The sequence below is a fragment of the Trichosurus vulpecula genome, chromosome 6, assembly GCF_011100635.1.
Source record: "Trichosurus vulpecula isolate mTriVul1 chromosome 6, mTriVul1.pri, whole genome shotgun sequence".
NCBI classification, from domain to species: Eukaryota; Metazoa; Chordata; class Mammalia; order Diprotodontia; family Phalangeridae; genus Trichosurus; species Trichosurus vulpecula.
This window is the reverse complement of record NC_050578.1, coordinates 275,309,849-275,329,781: the sequence shown is the minus strand read 5'-3', so window position 1 is coordinate 275,329,781 and position 19,933 is coordinate 275,309,849. Positions and strand designations below refer to the sequence as shown.

Below are 19,933 nucleotides of genomic sequence, written 5' to 3'. Positions count from 1 at the left end.
TCCCCTCCAGATGGAGAGGGCTTGGGCAGCCACTCCCATATGTAAGGGGCTGCGTGGGGGGCCAGCTGTTCACTCTAACATGAGCAAGATGGTGGGGAGCTCACAAGCCCCGAGATGGCACAGATGCCATTTGCGGCTTAGGCGCAGACTTGGCATGGATCAGGGGTGAGGACTGAAGCAGAGTTAGCCGGGGAGGGATGGAGACCACGTTTGGCTGATTCTCTGTTTTCTCTGTCCATGTACAAGTTGTTTGGGAAGCATGCTTCATCTGCTCTTCAGAGGAAAAGGTACAGGCCAAGATACAAAATGATCACATCCCCAGCTGGATTGTAAAGAAATTTAATTTTTACAAATGTCTTGTTTTCGTTCCATGTAGAAAATACTCTGCCTTTCTTTCCCCAAATATAGTGACTACGTCCCCACTCAGGGCTGGGTGTGGACAACGTGTACCTAGTAGAAGTGTCTGTGTGTGGGGCATGCTTTGTCCCCTAGGGAGAGGCCCAATTTGGGCCAAAGGTACCGCTGATGTCTTGCCTGCCAGAGCCACCATCGGCCTCCAGCACCTTCCAGTGGCTAGTGTTCTTGGGGCCAGACTGGAGGAGGGAGGGGAGAGGCAGGCATCAGATCTTGACCACCTGGGCTGCCATGCATGGGCTCTTCCTCCCATTGGTGTTGGCGGCCTGCCTGCTGATGTACAGGCGCCCAAAGGTGCCCCCCACCTGCCCCTTGGTGAGACGTCCAGGGTTCATGCAGACACAACCTAAGATGTCCTGAAAAGAAAGGAGAACACGTGGGTTTAGATGGGATTTATGTGTGAGAAGAAATCCCCCCTAACTGCAGATCAGCATGGGTGACATGTCTAGGGTCACAGAGCCAGTGCAGGGGCAGGTCTCGAACCCAAGGCTTCCTGCCTTTGGGCTGGCTCCCTACTCCCTAAGCAGTGTGGTGGAATGGAAAGGTGGATTAGGAATCTGAGGCCCTGAATTCAAGGCCCTGTGCTCTACACACTGAACCACCTCTGGGGACCATCTAACGGTTGGAAAAGCCCTGACCCCAGAGCAGCGCCAGCCCGCTGGAGCTTAACGCATCTCCAGGTCATCAGTGTGCCCGCAATTCCCAAGGGCGGCCACGCAGCTGAACTACTTCCGGACTCCAACAGGAGTTTTCCGGTCCAGCTTTTGGGGGCTGGTTTAATATGGAACCTCTTGGAGTCACTTAAGTCCCAATTTTATAGATGAGGAAACTGAGGCCCAGATGACTTGCCAAGGTCACACAAGTCACAGAAGTTGATTCTGACTCAGTCATCAGGCTCCAAATCCAGTCTTCTTTCCACCAGGCTGGCAAGGGTGACAGGAGGTAGAAACACAGCTTTTGTTCTAGCCAGCAGAACCCCCCAGAGATGCCTCTACTCGAGGCCTCTCCCCGCCAAGAGGTCAGTAAGAGCACTGACACTGGTGGGGGGAGGCGGTGGCCCTCCCCACCCACAAGGAAACACCATCGGCAAGGAAGCTGTTAGGAACTGCCCTCGGGGGTCCAGACAGACCTTCACAAAGTATCTCAGGTCAGAGGGAACGATGAAGACGTCCGGAGTGACTGGGAGCTGAGCGTAGGAGTAGAAATGCTCAAAGTCGAGGCTCATCTCCTCGAAGGGAGGGTACAGGGGATAGTAGCTGCACAGACAGAGAAGGACAATGGTCACACCACCACTTGCCTGGCTGGATCAGATGCCGAGGCTCACAGAAGGGACATCAGCCCCAACTCCTCAGTTTACAGCTGGGGAATCCAAGGTATGGAGCACAGATTTGCCCCAAGTCACAGAAAGTTGGGGCGGGGGAGGCTGGATTAGAATCCAGATTAGATGTAATTGGGAGACACTGGACAAAAAACGGCAAACACCATGTGACGCCCTGCTCTAGTCCAAACCTAGCACTCTCTTTCTCCAGCTCTCGGCAGAGCCGCTGTCTCTCGCTTGCTAGCACCTGCCTGCGTCCCCCCCACCCGGGCCTTTGCGGGCACAGTCCAGGCGTCCCTTCAGGTGGTCTGACTGGTCACAGCTGTGCCCTGGCCAAAGTTTCTGAATCTAGGCACACGATTCCCCCCACAGGACTCTGCTCTGTCTAGCTGCTATCTGGTCTCAGGTAAAGCTGGCAGTTAACAGGCCTCACCTTCTCTGGGTCAGGACGTGCTTGAGGATTCGGCTGAATCTGTCTGAGGTGCCGGATGAGCTGGGGAAGGAAGAGTCAGAGATGCACATCAGTCTCGCTGCCTGGCATGGGGCAAGTGGGGTGGGTGCTGCCACCTGTGGTTGGTGACCGAACCCAGTGGCCATTGAGTCAAGTGAAACAGTGCCTGGCACAGAGCAGGCCCTTAATGGGGGTGGCATCTACAGGAGGCAGGATGTGCCTCAGGAGCATGGAAAAAGAACCTAGCTTTGTCTTCATCAGGTAGTGGGCCCCTCACTCCAGAAGGCCCGACAAGGGTGGTCATGAAGACCCCCTGAAACAGCACCGTGCAAGCGTTCTGACTTCACGGTCCCCGAGGCCAATGGGTGGCCCAGGGGTGACCTGGCCAACCAGCACGCGCCCAGCTGACTTGGCCCACGCCTGTTTTAAACATTCCTTCCCCTCAGTGATGTGCTGGGAGGGCTGAGCTGCCAAGTCCAAACTCAAATACTTGGCTGCATGTGCTCTTCTCCTCCCAGAGCTGCATGCCGTTCTAGTAAGAGAAGCCCGCCCTGAACCACGAAACCTCCACTCCCCTTCTACCATTTACAATCTTGAGAGAGGCCCGGAAGCTTCATGGACATAAATCAAGTCATAGTCATCCCCCCTCAACCTGTCTGGATGCTGGAGAGGGTGGGTCAGCGGGGAGAGTCAGAAAACCATTTGATTTGTAATCCCTCCCTGCAATGAAGTGAGAAGGCTAAAGGGAGAGGACTTCTCTGAGCCTGAATGCCAGGGACACAGGTAGCCGTGTCGGCCAAGGGAAATAAACAAGCCAGTGAACACGACCACACCACCTGCACAACGTCAAGGGTGCTGATGGCTGCCTGCCAAAGGGCCTTGGTGGGGAATGTGGCCGTGAAGAAAGCCCCCCCTCAGACGAGATCGCATGCTTGTTAGACAACATCCTCTGGCATCGGCATTGCTATTTGCTGAAGCCTGACCTCAAACAGGAGCCTTGGGGAGGGCCAGAATCTGTCTCCTGGAGGCTGGGCCAGAGCCCACCAATTGTCTCTCACCTACTGATTTCCTCCGCTCCCATGTGAAGCAGCAGGTCTGTCGAAGTCAAGCCCAGAACCACTCCATTTATGGAGAGGCTGCAGGGGTCAGACACAAAGTGTACTCGCTGAAGGGGGAAGAATGGACACACAGATTACTTTCCTTGAACACCAAAGCCCTGGAGTGGCCACAAGAGGCCGGGCTCTTTAAGGCCCTCCTACTGGATTGGGTGTGTCACCAAGGAAGGGAGGCCAAGATCATTTACAGTAAACCCAGGAATGCACTTGTGTGCTAAAAGTGAAGCACACGCACACAGACACACACACACACACAAAACCTGTTTGTCTGCCCAGAAAATGCTGGGGACGCTACCAAGAAACTGAAGAGTTGAATGATAAGCCAACATCCTCCGAATCATGCTACCTCAGGGGCAGAATTTCAGGGACCCCAGAGCCTGAGAACGCCCCTCTCCACAACCCCCAACAAATGGCCCTCCAGTCATGGAAGCCGCAGACCCCACTGTCTCAAGGAGGCCCACTTCACTTCTGATAACTCAAGGCCGTCAAACTTTTCCTGACCACCTTATCTTGCACTCTCGGTCTCCAGCTGTGCCTTCTTGTCTCCCTCGAGTTTTCTGTAACTGCCGCTCCATTGGAGGCCTTCTCTCATGGCCCTCCACTCCAGAGGGAAGGCTGACCAGGGCAGAGCCCAGCTCACCCTTCACTCATGGAAGCTGGGCTGGCCTCTTAATCCAGCCCAAGATCTCACTACCTCCTCTGACTGTCTTCCTGTGCTCCTCACAGCTCGCTTGCAGGCCACTCCAACCTCTAGGCCCTTCTAACTGCTACTGAGTCACACCTTCCCATCTTTGACCTGTGAAGTTAGTTTTCTTAGTGTAAACCCAAGACCTTACACACATCCCTAGCTTAATTACTTCTTTGATTCAGTCCAATGGTATAACCCAGAACAACCTTGTGGGTAATAACCAGTACCTTTTTGTCCTCTTTGGGGAGCTCTGGGCAGCTGAAGGGGGGCTGGGGGTACACGGGCTGGTGGTGTGCATCTCGCAGGGATGGGACGAAGACAAGGTGGGTGCCCGAACTACACAGCAGAGAACAGAGAGGTGAGGTGAGTCATGGCAGGAGGCACTGCTCCAACTTCCCCGGGGAAGGTTTCAGGGAGGCCAATTTCACTGGGGAATCAAGGAAGGAATTGCGTTTGAGAATCACCAGAACAATCAGGTGCGGAAGGAGGCAGTTTGTTTTGCTGGACTGTGCTTAAGAGCAAGAGGACGTGTGTGCGTGCGTGCGTTGTTAGCACATGCTAACAAGGATACCAAGACAACAAACACAAGTCAGGATTTGACTGATCCTACTTTTCTGGAAACACTTGCTGGGGTTTATGAAGTAGGCAATAACAGTCCATAATACCACATGTCATCAGGGACCTGGAGACCCCCTGTCAGATCTCTCGGGGCAAACATGAGCCTCCTCCCACTTGAGGCTTCTGCTTGAGTGGCAGGGCAGGACTGGAGCGGATCCTCCCTGAGCACTGGACTGCTCTTGCTCTGGGCCCGACCATCCTCAAGTGTGGCCCTCTGAACCCAAACTCCACAGAACAAACCCCCTTAATAAAGCGAGAATTTGTTCTGTAGACCGCACCCAAGGACCTCGAAGGCTGTAGGGTCCCCACCCTGCTTTAGGGTGTATAATTCTGAGAAAATCAGACATTTTGAAAGTTTTGAAAGTGATGGCCTGACTACAGTGTCATCCCCATGCAGCTGACAGCCCAGTAGGACTGATCCATGGTGGGGTTCAGGCTTCACTTACTGTTCCCACCCTGAAGAGTGAAGCTGACAAAGGGCCATGTACAGCTGGTTTCTTCGTGAGCTGGGCCCCAGGCCCTTCTGTGCCCTGGCTCCCAGGGGACACAGTCCATGAGGTGGCCCAGCTGCCAGCAGAGCCCTGAGTGCATGGCTTCCCCGGAGGCCTTCAGAGAGCTATTGTTAAGAGGAAACACAGCCTGGCTGCTTGTGGTTACGAATCAGCTGCAGGGGGAGGGACTGGGAAGAAAATTCCAGCTATGTTACGGGATTGCACAATTTCATACATTGTGGTGGGAGGGTTCCCACAGCCTCTCTGTCAAGTCCCCAGCATGGGAACTAGGGTACTCAGTCCTTGGTCAGGGCCCACATGGCAGGAGGTGCCCCCTGGACCCCAGGCCTCAATGACAGAGGTAGACAATTCTTCTGTCAAGGGAAGGGTGGGGAAGAGACATCCCACCACTGAGCAAAGTGCACATAATTTGGGAGGTGCTTCCCACCCCCCCAGGCCCCCACTGGCAGATGAAAGCGCCTGGTGGTGCCACGTACGGCCCCTTGGGAACAATATCGGGTCTGTCCTTTGTTTCATTACTCTTGGTACCACACGGTGGTGCAAGGCCAAAACCAGAACCAACCCCTCCCACATGGGGATCTCACCCTGCTTCCTGCCCAGGGTCCTGCCCCACCATGCTGGGAGGCCCAGAGAAAGGCAGGACAAACACCTGCCCCAGGAGATGTCTTAGGCTGCACTAGAGCCAATGAATGACCTCACTCCGATAGCCCTGGGCAGCGCCATTAGTGAAAGGCAGAACTGAGCTCTGAGAGGCCTGACCAGGAGCTTGTGGTCAGGCCCAGGCTCCACCTCCCCAGTTACTAATCACACCCAGGAATCAGTTCTCAAGGCTCAGCTGGCAAAGGCTGCACCTCTTGTTTTAAAATAACCTTTGTGATACCAACCTGTTTTTCAAAAACTCAACCCTCTGCTCTCCATTATAAGTGAGTGAACCCCTGGAGAGGCCCATCCCTGCACCACTGACCCCTCTATAATGCAGCCCCTGAGAAAGGCCCCTGGAGGCGAGGAAGTCGGCTTCCTGAATGACTTTCTACTCCCCCAAATTAGAACTGCATCCTCTCTTCTGTATCTGACACAGACCTTTCTGCTGGTTTACGGGAAGAGACCAAAAACTCTACTGTATTTTATTACCATTAGGGGCTTCCAGCTGCCACCTCGCATTTGCCACAGGGAGAGGAGGAGGAAAGTCTGGGCCCTTGAAAATGTGGGAAGGCGGGCCGGCTCTGACCGAGGCCCCAGGCCAGCTTTTTGGGCTACTAAGAGCCCTTTGACATGGCTCCCCGATTCAGTCCAGAAAGATTCCCAAGGCAGGAGGGTGGGGGAGGGGTGGCCTCTTGCTTTGACGCTTGTTTATCACGGTGTGGAGGAAGCCTCATCCCAAGGCACCCAATGTCTGGGACACTGCTGACCACAGACACTCAGAAGGCACCAGCCCCCACTCTTGGCTGATGGTTAATACCTCCCAAACTGCTGGAGAGAAATGGGAAAAGCCTGGAAAGGCGGAAGGTTCTATGCATATGCTGCTACATGGCGCACTCAATCCTAACCTTCTGGTCCCTTCGATAATTGTCCACAAACAGTGCCTGAACACGTCTTCAAACGTGGTGGTGAGCTGACAGTTCTGTAAGGAAGGAAAGGGAAGGGATGGTTGGCAGGAGGCAGGGTGCCGACTCTCTGGCCCTGGGAAGGGCATTTGGAAGTGCTTTTGGCCAATGTGGAGGAGCCCAAGGGGGCAGGGCTGGGGATGGGATGTGCCCCACAAGACCCCACTCAGGTTTTCATGGAGCTTTCTAAGCTGCCCACAGCAGGGAGGTGTTTGTGCAGACCCAGATTCAGGCCTCACAGATTTCACAAGGCTATCTGCTTCCAGGCCTCATGGGGCATAAGACTGGCTGCCTCAGAAGGGACTACCTGGCTATGGGCCCTGCCAGGGTCCTAGCTGGGAGGGAGGGGTCCAATATATTCTAAGAAGCTTTAGAGGTCTTCTCCTAGCCTGGTGGGGAGGCCTGAGTGTTTGCCCAGGTGGAATTTCTTACCTCGACCTGTTCATGCTTAGCATCGAGGAAAGGTCCCAACTGCATGGAGAGAAACAAAGGCATCAAGAGGGCAAGCCAAACAGTGGAGAACAAAGGACAGCCCCCCAAGGGCTGTCTCTCTGGAGCCCGCAGGGCACGGGGGTCTGGTCCTACCTTCTTCTGTGACAGAGTCTGCTGAAGCAGATGGAGCGCTCCTCAATGGAACCAAGCTCATGGACCCCAGGTTAAGCACAGGCGCCCCCCCCCCCCCCCAGCCCGCTCCACAGATGCAGGTGCTATCTAAGCGCTTTCCACAGCTCGGCCAGGGCAGGGGGCTGACTGCCCGCCCCACGAGACCCCACTTCTCCCTCCTTTCCAGAGGCTGGCAAGAAGAGGGGCTGCCCCACTTGTAGGCGTGGCCAAAGGAGGACAGTGTCAGGAGCGTGCCTTCATTCACTTCTACATGAATGAGGGAGGAAAGGAATGAATTCTCTGCCACACAGGTTGGCCTAAGGCAGTAGAGACAGTGAGACATGGGAAACGGAACTGGTGAGACGCACATACGGATGCTCTGCTGAGAGTGGGCCAGGCTTCTCTGCGTATGCAGACACCTACCTCCCTGAATACATCAGAGCCACAGAAAACAGACCTAAGAGGATTTCCAAGTGTCCCGGGCTGGGTGGGCGAGCTTTTCTGGAGGTGGCCAGTCAGGCCGCCACATCTCCAGCTCTCAGGCCGATGCTTCATGGAGCTGGCCAACAGCAGCCGCCACTGCCGCCCAGGGGCCGCTTACCAGAATGCAGACGTCTGGCTGGTCTCTGCCGATGACACCAAGCAGGTCGATCATGGGATCGTAAGTGATGCTGTCGGACGTCGTGTAAGGCCCACAGGCCACCAGGATCATCCGCTGGTCTGAATCTGGCAAGAAGGACACGACAGGATGCTGGGACTGCGCAGGAGGGGCTGGGCCGCTCAGGGAAAGCTGGAGTGACAAGAGTCTGTTGGGGGCCTCCCCCAAGGTCCTTGGTTAGGCAGTTCTTCATCGCCTGCCTCCTTTGTCAGGCCCTGTGCTGCCTCAGCTCCTGGCTCTGACCCCCGCTGGGGATCATGGCCCTGCACAGCTCACCAAACACGGGCGTGCTGCGCTAGGAAGGCAACGGCCCTGGCCAAGCGTCTTAGTTTGCTTGCAAAGAGAAAAAACCAGTGAGTCTTCGAAACAAAGTTCTGCACGCGTGACAAACATTATCCCTCTCCTGCTTCATTGTCTGGACTTCAATGCTTCCAGGACATGTGGCATCATCCCCCAATGCAGATAGCAGCTCCTCTGTGGCCTGGTAGTCCACACTGTGGGCCCTGTGGCTGGCCTGGGGACAGCTTCCCTGGCTGAGCTGGGCTCACAATGGGAGGACAGCAGGAGAACATCCTCATGGCCGTGGTTGGCAATGATCCTCCGAAGTACATCAGGACTGGGCTGGGCCTACACCCCTCCTGTCGCCCTAGCTAGTGCCTCCGCCAAGCCCCCAGCTCCCTTCCCTGTCATTGCTACTGCTGCCCTCAGGGTGTCTGTTCCAGCACGGAGAAGTCACGCTCCTGGACACTCCACCTACAGCTACATGACAGCAGAAATTGAGCATGGCTTTCTCCAACAGGAATTCTATTTTTAAAACCCAAACTCACCTCCGTCTTCTTCTGTGGGCTGATAGAAAGGAAGAGGCACTCCCTTAAAAACAAGAAAAAGACCTAAATTACGGATCTGTTTCTTGCCTTTGGCCTGAAGAGCCTTGGGCTGGTGGGAGGTAGCAAAGCTGTCTTGTTCCGTTGTCCCCTGAATGGCCTAAGGGACGGCTGGCTCCTGCCAGAGAAGGTGGTGAAGAAAGGAAGCTGGGCCCACTGCTGTCCTGGGGAGACGCCTCCCTATGGAAGCTTTCAAAGCCCTTAGCACTTGCTACCTGTGACAGCACATGGGGGTGGTGATGCCTGCAAGGCCCCCACGCTCCCATGGGCCGGGTGTCTGGCCCTGAAAGGCCACCAAAGCCACAGGTCACAGGTTGGCCTGAGAAGCAAGTGAAAAGGTGCATTGTGGGCTCTGAGGTAGCATCTCTGGGCAGAGGCTGTGAGGCCTAGAAGGGGGTGGGACCCATAGCCAGAGATGCCCATGGAGTGAGCTCCTTACCTCATAGAGTTTGGTCGCAATGAATCTCTTCCCCGTGGTGTTGGTTCCCTCCATAACGACAACCTGAAACACAAGGAGCAGAACCAGTGACTGAAGGAGGCTGGAGATAGCCGACAGGTGGCAAAACCCAGGCTCCTTGGAAGAAGTGCGACCGTGTTATTGTGACCGCTCCTCTTGGCCTCCCTGCACCCTATAGAGTGGACCTGGGGCCTGTCTGCATTCCCAGAGAAAGCCAAGAGACCCCTGGACCATGTGACACTGGCATGGTGTCTGTTTCGTGCTCAGGGAGCACCTGGTGGGGGCCCCTGCCCCACCCCACTAGGATCCTGTATCCCCCCATGAGCGATGCCGGAAGCCTCACCTGGCCAGGGAATAGAGAATATTCCTTGAGCTCAGAGAGATCCACTGGGATCTGTACCCCTAGGGAATGCTCCCGGTCTCCTTCCAGAATCACGGATTTTGGGTTCAACTTCCCATTGCTGTCACAACCAATCTGTCCCAGTAAAGTGATCGGTTCCTGGGAAAGGAAAGAGACAGTGTGAAAATGGCAGCCAGAGACAGGAATCCCCAGTCCACTTCTACTCCCTGCACTGTCTTGACCCAAGTGAACATGGGGGCTTAAAAATGCCAACTGTCAGAGGTCAGTCTAGATGGCAAAGGGACCCGGGGTGGGGGATGGTCCTGTTCATATGTGTGACGTGTTAGGAAAGTGATGGGAGGGACCTTCTTTAGGAGCTGTGGCTGTAGCTGGAAGTGCCGCCTGTCCTGTGCCCCTGGCACCCATTGGACGCCCTGGCACTTGGTCGCTCGGGAGCTCCAAACCTTCAGGGCCTGGGCCTGTTCAGCACGGCTTCCCCTTGGCAGAAGGTGGAGCTCACCTGTCCTTTCATGTATGAGAATTTACCCCCAATGGGAAGCCAATGACCGTGTCTGGCCAGGTGGGGAGCGGCCACTCAGCACTGATGCCCACTCTCACCTGTGCAGGCACCGAGACAGGACTAAACGCCTCGATCTTGTGAAGCTCCTTAAGCTCCGAGCCAAGCTCTTCAATCCTGTAGGTCAGAACTGAAGCCGGGAGGGTCAAAGGTCTGAGGGTCCAGAGGAAGAAAAGCCCTCTCCCCCCAGGGGTGAAGTGGCCAGCTTGGTGCTGTCAGTGTGGGCGGTGGCTCTGGGGACCCAGTGATCTCCCAACAGGCCTTGCCCAATGGGCAGCCACAAGCCCCAGCCCTCACCTCATCAAGGGAAGGGGCTGAACATAGAGAAAACCCATACTTCCTGCCTGCCTGCCAGTAAGTAAACTGCTTCTCTCCGGACTCCACCTTTGTTATTAGAGAAACAGGCCCCCAGAGCCTCAGTCTCCCAAACAGAGCCAGTGCCCTTCCCGATGTGGCGGAGTGATGCACAGTTGGCAGGCAGCAATGGTGGTGGCAGCTGCAGTGACATCTTCCCCACGAACTACCAGGTGAAGGGAGGACAGCTAATAGCATCTCTATGTTACGTTCTAGAAACTGAGGGGAAGAGATTGGCTCCAGGGCAGCAGCTGTGAACCTAGGTCCTTCGGATCTATCCAAAACAGTGACCTTTGACTCCTGAAAGGGGCTTGACTGGCTCAGGTGTTGGCTGTGGTCACAAGGCCCCAGACACCAGGCCACCACTGCCCCTGGGGGCTGCTGACAAAGGCAGCCCCGAGATCTCGCTCTATCCCAAACAGCCCAAGGTCCAGTGGTTCCTCTACATCCTACCAGATGTTTCCAGGCCAGGGATATCATTGGGGATATGGGGATCACCTTCTCGGATGTCAGCGAGCTTCTGGAACATGGATTTGTAGATCCCAGTGAGGGCTCCGGCAGGGTCCAAGACCTTCACACTGAGGTTGCCGCTACCTCCTTTGCCTGACCAAGACATCCCCTGTGTGGAGCCAAAGGAGGTCACGACCTCTCCCCGGCTGCTCCTGGACCTGTACTTCTGAGAGGGCGTGGCACTGGACGGAACAAAATAGGGACTCCATTGTGTATCTGGTCTAGCCATCATCCCCAGGTCCTTCCACTGCACCACGTCTGGAGACCTTTCTCCTCCAGACACTGTCCAGCTGATCAGGTCAATGTCTTTCCTGCAATCTAGACCCCAGCAGGGCAGGATGAGCGGCACCTGGGGGGCACCGTTCCACTCCTATGCACACGGCCCTTCTCAACCGGCATTAAGTTTTTACACTCACTCCAGAGCCATGGTACGTACATGACAAAGAATTTTAAAGAGGGAAAGACGTTCATCAAAACGAACCAACCCTGAGTCTGAGTGCGTGGGGGATAGCCCACACATAGGTTTCCTTTTTGGAGCAAAGCTTGGGTATCATAATCACATGCTCAGTTAAAGAGAAACAAAACAGAAAACAATTCTTTGAACTATCTAAAACTCAGGCTTCAAATCCCACTTTATTTTTAGCCCCTGGAGTGTGACTGGGGGGATTGTTGAAAAGCAAAGTTTCTGAGCCTGTATGTGAGTGTATAATGGGAAGGGGAATATGTAAAATACAGACTTTCCCCTGTCCAGGGGTGCTGGAGGAACACTGAATTATTCATAGCTAGCAGGTAATCAGGTAGCCAGGCGGCTCAGTGGATAGAGTGCTAGAACTGGAGTCAGGATGACATGAGCACAAACCTTGGCTTCAGACACTTCCTAGCTGTGTGGATCTGGGCAAATCATTTAAGCCTGTTTGCCTCAGTTTCCTTATTTGCAAAATGAGCCGGAGAAGCAACGGTCCAACCACTCCAGTATCTCTGCCAAGAAATCCCCACAGATAGTACTGGCATGTGATGGTCTGCGGGGTCACAAGGAGCCGGATGTGAAAACAAGGCCGTCTCCCACGGAAAGGTTAAACAACTAACCGCCACAGAAGACCACCTCGGCCTGCCACGTCACTTCCATGTGCTGCTACTGGTTACCATCACGGCAGTGAGGTCTCACTATTCTCCAGTCATGGCCATGCATCTATTATATAGTCAGCACAGATCACCGATGGCTCCTGTGGCTGTGGCCTCCAGGAACAAATATAAAACACCCCGTGTGGCCTTCACCACCTGCCCCCCCCACCCCGGCCTCCTGGTGTTCCACAAACAAGACCCCCAATCTCCCAGCTCTGGCCGTCCCTCGGTCCTGGACCCCTCTCCTCCTTCTGCTCTGACCAGATCCCCCTGACTTCCTTTAGGCCCCAACTAAAGCCTCAGCTTCAGCAGGAAGCCTTCCCCACTCCCTCTCAATTCCAGGGCCTTCCCCCAGCTAACTGTTTGTGACTGATGCTGTATACAGCCTTCTCTGTATGTGTCTGCCTGAGGTCCCCCATTGGACTCTAAGCTCCCTGAGGGCAGGGGCTGTCTTTTTGCCCTTCTTTGTAGCCTCGGCGCTTAGCACACTGCCTGGAACAGAGCAGGTACTTAATGATGCTTGTTGATTCACTGTCCTAGGAATATGAGGTAAGCCACAAATGGAGGCTCCGCTGGAGGCCCAGAAACCATCCCACAAGCCAAGGTTAAACAGACCTTGCTCTCTGATACGCCTCAGTCTGGACAGGAGAGTGCTGGGAGCAGCCTCAGAAGTGGGCAACGGGGCCCGCTTGGGGCCACACAGAGGCCGAGCTAGGGTTCGAAGCCTGGTCCTTGGCCTACAGACCCAGGAAGCTTTCCGAATGCCCTACCGTGCTAGGCGACTACCAGCGATGAACAGGGTATAGCCTCTCGTTTCTGAACCACAACCCCAAGCTATAGAAAGCAGGAGATTATTATTTCTTTCTGCTCCAAAGTCATTTAGAAATCATTTTCAGAACTTGTGAAACCCTGTTTCTGATGTCAGCTTTAGCAGCCGACATCAGAAAAGGCCAAGGCAGCTTCTCTGAAGCTTCATCCTGCCCCTCCCTTCCTGTGAGCCACTTAGGACGAGCCCCTTGCCTATAACAAAGGCTCCTGTTCCACTTTGCACTCAAAGTTTTACTTTTCAGAGGGGTATTAAAAACTCAAGATAAACTGCTGGCCCCCACCCCAAGGAGGGCAAAGGCAGGAAGAAAGGCCTGAATATAGCCAAGGGTTTGTAGCACTTTGGGGATAGTAAAGGATGGAAACAAAGCAGACACCCAACAAGCAGGGGAATGCTGACAAACTATGGGGTGTGAAGGTCAAAGAGTATCATTTTACTGTAAGAAATGAGGACCAAGAAAGACTAGGAGAAGCCTAGATGTCTGTGAACTGATGCAGACAGAGGCAGGCTGGACCAGGAAAACAATCCCTACTGAAGACTTCCAAAGTGGGGGCAGAAAGAGCAAGAACAAGAAGGAGCCGGCTGCTGCTGGATTCTAGTAACCATGCTAGTGCCAGGGAGGAGAGGAGAAAAGGCAGCACCAGCGTACTGGGGAGACCCGCGCTAAGCTCCAACACGGGATGGTCAGGCCTGTGGCCCTGCTTTTCCTTCCCTTCTCTCTTCCCTTCAGTGATGCCTCTCTGGATAGAGACGGGGAAAGGATGTATTTAGAAGTGAAAAAAATATCGAGAACTTTTTTTAAAAAGCTTTTTTAAAACACCAAAAAAAGTTAAGGACCCCCCCGCCCCCACCTGCCCCAGTGCCTTGCTGGTCAACACAGGGCTGACGCTGGACACGAGCTGCCCCCTACAGCGTTGTCCTTCACGCCTTTTCTTCTGCTCCCCTGGGCACTGACCTCAGGGAGTTTGGGGGCGATGGATTCCACATAGGAAATGGGAGTGGATGGGTTTCCAAGACCCCAAGAAACGAGGCTAAGGCCCCTAACCTCTCTGGAGTGCACATAGTGGCAGCCAGCCTGGAGCTGCTGTGCCCAGGAAATGGCCTAGCTCTGTGTAACTTGAGTGAGGGACCAGAAGTAGGTTATGTAATATTAGAGGTGCCGATTAGGTTCCTTTAAAAACATATGAAAACAACAACTCCCACCCCTTTGGCCATTTCAGAAAAAAAACCAACAAGAGAAGCAGGTTAAATCCTATTTGGACCAGCTGGCAGGTTGCTATCAGCAGTTACTTATCTGGGAAGCAAGCCCTTGAAGACTGGGTGGAAACCACATTTCCTCAATGACTCTGAGATACAGTAATTTTCCACAAAGGAAGGAAGAGCCAAAAGGATGCAGGGGGGCAGGGCAGTCACCGGCATGAAACCCTGGTTTTCAGCACAATCACCCCAGTTCTTGGGGTAACTAAGACTGTCTGTGTCTCCAAAGAACCAAGTCTGGCTGCGTACCTTGGCGAGAAGCTCAATGGGGAGAAGAGCAGATGAGGACTGCGGGTGGCCGACACGTTCCGTTTGGACTGCGGCGTCTCAGGGGTGCTGACACTGCGCTTCTGAGAACCCTGGAAGCAGGACAGCCCATCAAGGACCAGGCAACGTTAAGTCCGAGCAGGTGAACAAGCACAAAGTCTCAAGAAGGAAAGGAAGAAAGAGTCCACAGACAACCAGGGATTGGGCTGCTAGTTCTGGAGGCACAAATCTGCCATCTTGGAGAAGCTTGTCCCAAATGAGAACCCAAACCCCCATTTTCAAGGCCCACATTCCAATGCGTAAACACACCCACTCTGAGTTTCCCTCAAAGCCCCATTCTGATGGCTCACCAAGGCAAGGTGGCGGCAAGGCCTACACAAGACGGCGGGCCCCACTAAGCCGCCAAGCTATGACAATGTGGGACAGGGATGGAGCTTGTGTCTGCTGAATGAAGGTCAGTTAATTAAACTTGTAGATGTCCCACAGCAGGCTAGCTTCTGGGGGATGAATTTTTGGCCACAGCAAGTCTCGAAAGCCGTCTATAATCCTTGGGGGATTAAAATCTGCCTTAATGAAGGGGGTATCCGCACCAATAAAGTCACAAACCCTGGCAGTCTCAAAAACGGTCAAAGGCAGGAACGTTTCTCCTGTAGACTCTTGGCTGACCAGGCTTCCTCCTCCCCCCTCTCTGTGCTTTACGAGATGAGATACTGATCGGTTCTGCAACACAAGCTCTCTTGACCTCTCTGAGACGGGTTAGGGCCGAGTCACCAATCATTCTTAGTGGTTTATCTATTCAGTCTTTTTCAAATTAAAAAAAAAAAAAAGAATGAGTCCAGCCAGATAATGTGTCTGAACTCCCTCCAGGAGAGATCCGCAAGCTTTCTAAGTTACGGTCACCTGAGATTTTGCTATTTCACTCTTTAATCAAAGTCCCAGGATGAGCCTTGGGCTGTGAGGAAAACTGGCAGGTTCTGGAATGCTGGGAATCCACTTTCTCTAACTCAGCTTGTCAGACTCTGGACAAGAGGAAAAAACTGGGCCCTGCTTTCCTTGGGGGGAAGGCTGGAGAAAACCTTGGCTGCAAAGGAAAAATGGTAAAAAATAAATCTCTGCCTGGAACTGGAACCAGAGGCAGCACTCGGGCTCCCCCTGGAGGCTCAGCGAGGTCAGGCTCCTTCAAAAGGAATGCCCCCAAATGTACAGAAAATATTTTTCATTTCAAGACTGGTTTCCCCAGATTAAGTGATGCCAATAATGGCCCCACCCAGGAGAAGCCTTTCTTGCTCTGTGTCAGCGCATGGGCCTTCCCGTCGTCGATGCTCCCCAATGATCCCTGTCTAGAGCTCATCTGGACATTGGTGTATGTCTATTCTCTCTCCCATTAGACTGGGAGTTCCTTGAGGGCAGGAAGTGTCCCTGGCCTTTCATGGTATCCTTAAAGTTGAGCATAGTGCCTAGTGCACAGTAGGCACTTCATAAAATTTTAAGTGATTTAAAAAACCAAACCAAACCAAAACGTTTTCCAATGAAAATCTTTTCCCTTCTTTGGTGATATATGAACTGCCCCAACCTTGAGCTGAAGAGGGACAGGACAAAGTCACGCTCAGCATGTAACACTGAACTTTCGTTCCCTGGACAGAACTGATTTCCAGAAAGCAGGCTCTGGAGCTGCATGGACGCATGGGCTAACAGGCCCCAATCCTGAGCTTTTGGGGAATGCGTCTGCTCACCTTGGAGGGCGTGGTGTAAGAGTTCAGCAGGGTCTCTTCTTTGGTCTCAACTTCAATCCTGAACATTGGAGTTAAGGAAAGCAATGCATGGGCGTTAACCCTGACCCCCAGCTCTGAGAGACCAGGGCTTGGGACCTGCTGCCAGTGCCCATGTCCTCAATGGAAAGGATACAGCTCTTGAATGGAGACAATGTCCCAGGTTCCCGGGTGGCTGCTGTCCTTCTTGGAGGCACTGTGCCGGGATTTGGCTATCCTTTTGATTAGAAACTGAGGAAGAAAAGGAAGGTGGTAACTTCATGTTGGCCAAAGTCCCAAAGCACTAGCTCCTGTTTAATAAATGGAAATTAAGTGCTAAGAGAAGACACAGTGCCTGCCCTTGTGGGGCTTACAGTCCAAGAGTGGGATAAGGCATGGACAGAGACAACAGGAGCTTGGGCGGATTTCCTGGAGGGAAATCACTGGAAACATTGGGAGGCAGGGGGTTGTGGGGAGCTTTGATGTTAGTCAAAGTCTTCTGAAGTTTACTCAGTGGGATAAATGGAGCTGCTACACATTTCTGAGTTTGTCTGGACTTCGATGGAGCAAGAGGTGGGGCAGACAGGCCACACAGCTGTCTGGGAGCGACTAATTGTCCCAGCATGTGGGAATGAGTGTAAGAGATACTTGGGGGGTGGAATCCACGGGACTTGAGAGCACACCATAGAGGGAGGCAGACATGCCAACAAGAACCCCAAGACTCCAAAGGTGGGAGATGAGCTTAAGGCTGGCACCAGGGCCAAAACGATGCCCTCTGAGGGAATGGCCAGCAATTCAGAGTTTGGTTTTAATTTGCTAAGTCTGAGGGACTGGTGGCGTTTCCAGGGAAAGCCACTATGCATCAGTTAAAGAGGAGATCAGGGCTGGAGGTCCAAGCGCAGGTGAACTGCACCTCTGGGAGTGCAGGACACCAGGCTGCTGGGGGAGATGGCTCAGTGACAGAAGAGGCCGAGACCAGACCCAGGGATGGCCTGGCCTAAGGCCCAGGGAGGGGCGAAGTTAGCAAAGCAAGCAGGAGAGAGCCACAAGGGAACAGCATCTCAGACGTCGAAAGATAAGAGGACCTAGTAGGAAGGATAGCCAGCAGTGCAGATGGCCGGGCATCGGCCATCTGAGAGGACCCTGGAGACCGGAGGGGGCAGCGTCACGAGAATGGGATCCAGGAACAAACCAAGAAATGACAAAGCACCATCTCCTCTCCTCAAAGGATTCATTCGAGATAAAGGAGGGGCTGGACTGCAGAGGCTGAACAGAAGGGAGCAGAGGAACCTTCCCAGAAGCTCAGCAGTGAAAGGGAAGGAGATAGAGTGGCAGGGTTGGAGGAAGGCCCGGAGGCCAGGGAAGTCAGGGGTTACCTGGAGGCAGATGACAAGGAGGCAGCCAAGAGGGAGAGTGAGGAGGGATGGGAGTGGGCCACCTGGAGGGAGGCCCTGAGGAGGCAGGGGAGAACAGGTCTGGGCCCCGGCAGCCCCAGCCCAGAGGACAACGTTCCAGCATTTTGTTTGCCCAATCCCAAACTGCATAAAATAACTGGCTACAAAGGGATGTACACATTAAAGGTTTTTTAAAGCTGTTTAAAAAAACAACGCCATTCAGCCCAAAAATTTCAGGGGCTTCTCTGTGCCAGGGTTCAAGTGCGTTGGGATGAAGACCGGGGAAAAATCCTGGACAATACCTGACTCCAGGGCAAGGCTTGCTGAGTGTCACCAGGAGGGACCAAGATGCCCCTGGGCACAGGGGAGAAGGAAAGGCTCAGCACTGGGGGAGGAACCAGCCCCACAAGGGTCAGAGGTTTGGGAACTCGAAAAGAACCAGCCAGCCAGGAGGTGGGAGGATGAAGTAGCCGAGGCCCAAGGCCCTGGTGGATCCGAGAGACCGGCACCTTGAAGAAGAGTCGGTCGTGGGAGAGAGGGGGAGGCAGCTGAAGGTTCGCCAAACTTCGGTCCTCACAACAATGCTGGGAGGTAGAGGTTATCATCATCACCCTCGTTTTACAGGCCAGCAGGGTTAGGTGACTGGCCCAGGGTTCTGCAGCTAGTGCCTGCCCGAGGCTGGATTTGAACTCGGGTCTTTCTTGTACCTCGCTGGGGGGGGGGCTCCCCGATCACTCCTTTGCTCTTACCTCATTTTCGAAGGAGCTGAGGTTCTCCAAGGTGAGATGGACTTTGCCGGTGTTGGTGCTGAAGGCCACGAGCTCGGCCACCATCTGGTCCTCCGTCTGCCTGTACAGAGGACACAGCTCGGCCACTGCAGGGACACACGGATGGGCAGACAGACAGATGAGCTCCTTCCTCGGGCTCCCCCTCCCCCTCTGGCGCTTTATAAAGGTCAAGCCTCGGGGGGCAGAGCTGGACACTCTCCTGCCCCTCCCCCCCACGGGTCTGCCCCCACGGGCCCCTTGCAGAGGCTGAAGCGGTTTTATTTCCACCCCGAGCATCCGGGGGCACCAGCCTGGGGAGCCAGAGAAGCCCAGGAAGAGCTCTACGGGCAGAGGCGGGGGAGTCGGCAGAACCAGGAAACGATAGAGGGGGCTACGAGGACGGGAAGGGAAGGAACAGCCACCCCCCACATCCAAAGGATAAAAACGCCCCTTTGGGGAGGGGGTCCTGCCCTATCCATCAGTGGCCTCCATCTCTCCCTGGAAGGGAGACTTCGGCTAACAAGCATTTATTATGCGCTTCCTGCATACGGACGGAGGGGTACAAAGAAGGTGAAAGGGAGCCCCCTGAGGGCAGGCCCCACCTTCCAACCCTGATTGTGGTCCCTCTCCCCCGCTTTACCCTCCAAACATACAGCAAGCGCTTAATAAATGCTTCCTTCCTCCAGCCAAAGTACGTGCTGGGGGTACAAGCGAATAAAGATGAACCCCTCCTCTGAAAAGAGCTTAGCTCTGGAGGGGACGCCAGGGGCTTTGCAGTCACCTCCCACTCCGGCACAAGTACTTGGGGGCTAGAGGAGGGTCGGGGGAGGCTTCTGGAGGAACCTGGAGGTGCCTGAAGAGGGGAGTGGGGGGGACGACCGGGGCAAAGGCCTGGCGCCGGGAGACCGGGCGTGGGTATAGGGGGGTTCCCGCCCCCGCACTCACGCTTCTCGTAAGCCGCCTCCTCGCAGTCCAGGCCGAACATCTGCAGCTCGGAGGCCAAGCGCTCGGCCGACACGGAGCCGGCGCCCCCGGGGCCCATCCTGTCGCCCGGCGCCGGTTACCGAAACACAGCGAGAAAGCAAAAAAAAAAAAAAAAACCCGCCAAACTGCTCCGCGCGCAGACGTCCTGCCCCGCCAGGCTCCGCCCAGCCCCTTCCTCCCTGCCCGGCGCGCGTGCGCACCACCCACTCTGCGCTTACCGCTGCCGGCCCGCGAGTGCGGCCGGGCGCAGGCGTGCTGGGTGCCGGCGGAGGTACGTGTGCGCGGGGGTGGGGTTGGGGAGGGGGCGGAGCCAAAGGCCGCACCTCCCCACACCCGGTAGCTAATCGTCCGAAGGCCAGGGCCCCAGCTGGAGGTTATTTGCTTGTCTCTCAATACCGGGGCAGGGCGTCTTCGAGCTTAATCCCACCACGTGCAAGAAGTCTTTCCTCACCCTCTCATTGCTCG

The 19,933-nt window shown here is 54.7% G+C and overlaps 1 protein-coding gene across 1 annotated transcript; it reads right to left on the bottom strand.

The window, feature by feature from the left end:
* Nucleotides 1–264: 264 nt before the first annotated feature.
* POLA2 (DNA polymerase alpha 2, accessory subunit) lies at nucleotides 265–19,677 on the bottom strand. The gene is made up of 18 exons (XM_036765386.1): nucleotides 19,430–19,677; nucleotides 18,467–18,591; nucleotides 16,481–16,575; nucleotides 16,309–16,366; nucleotides 14,558–14,667; nucleotides 11,092–11,285; nucleotides 10,281–10,369; nucleotides 9,666–9,821; nucleotides 9,305–9,367; nucleotides 8,809–8,851; nucleotides 7,925–8,049; nucleotides 7,153–7,191; nucleotides 6,664–6,737; nucleotides 4,214–4,322; nucleotides 3,242–3,348; nucleotides 2,166–2,225; nucleotides 1,544–1,670; nucleotides 265–770 (listed from the first exon to the last, which is right to left on the bottom strand). Exons 1-18 carry the CDS (start codon nucleotides 19,524–19,526, stop codon nucleotides 621–623), a joined length of 1,821 nt encoding a protein of 606 aa, XP_036621281.1. The 5' UTR covers nucleotides 19,527–19,677; the 3' UTR covers nucleotides 265–620.
* Between the last annotated feature and the right edge of the window lie 256 nt (nucleotides 19,678–19,933).

What these genes read in the sequence shown, in the direction of transcription:
- POLA2 (XM_036765386.1), bottom strand. Translation starts at nt 19,526, where the DNA reads ATGGGCCCCGGGGGCGCCGGCTCCGTGTCGGCCGAGCGCTTGGCCTCC. An exon ending in ATTCTCTATTCCCTGGCCAG is followed by an intron (nt 9,368 to 9,665) that starts GTGAGGCTTCCG and finishes CTTGTGTTTCAG; the next exon opens with GTTGTCGTTATGGAGGGAAC. An exon ending in TCCCCAAAGAGGACAAAAAG is followed by an intron (nt 3,349 to 4,213) that starts GTACTGGTTATT and finishes TTCCCCCTTCAG; the next exon opens with CGAGTACACTTTGTGTCTGA.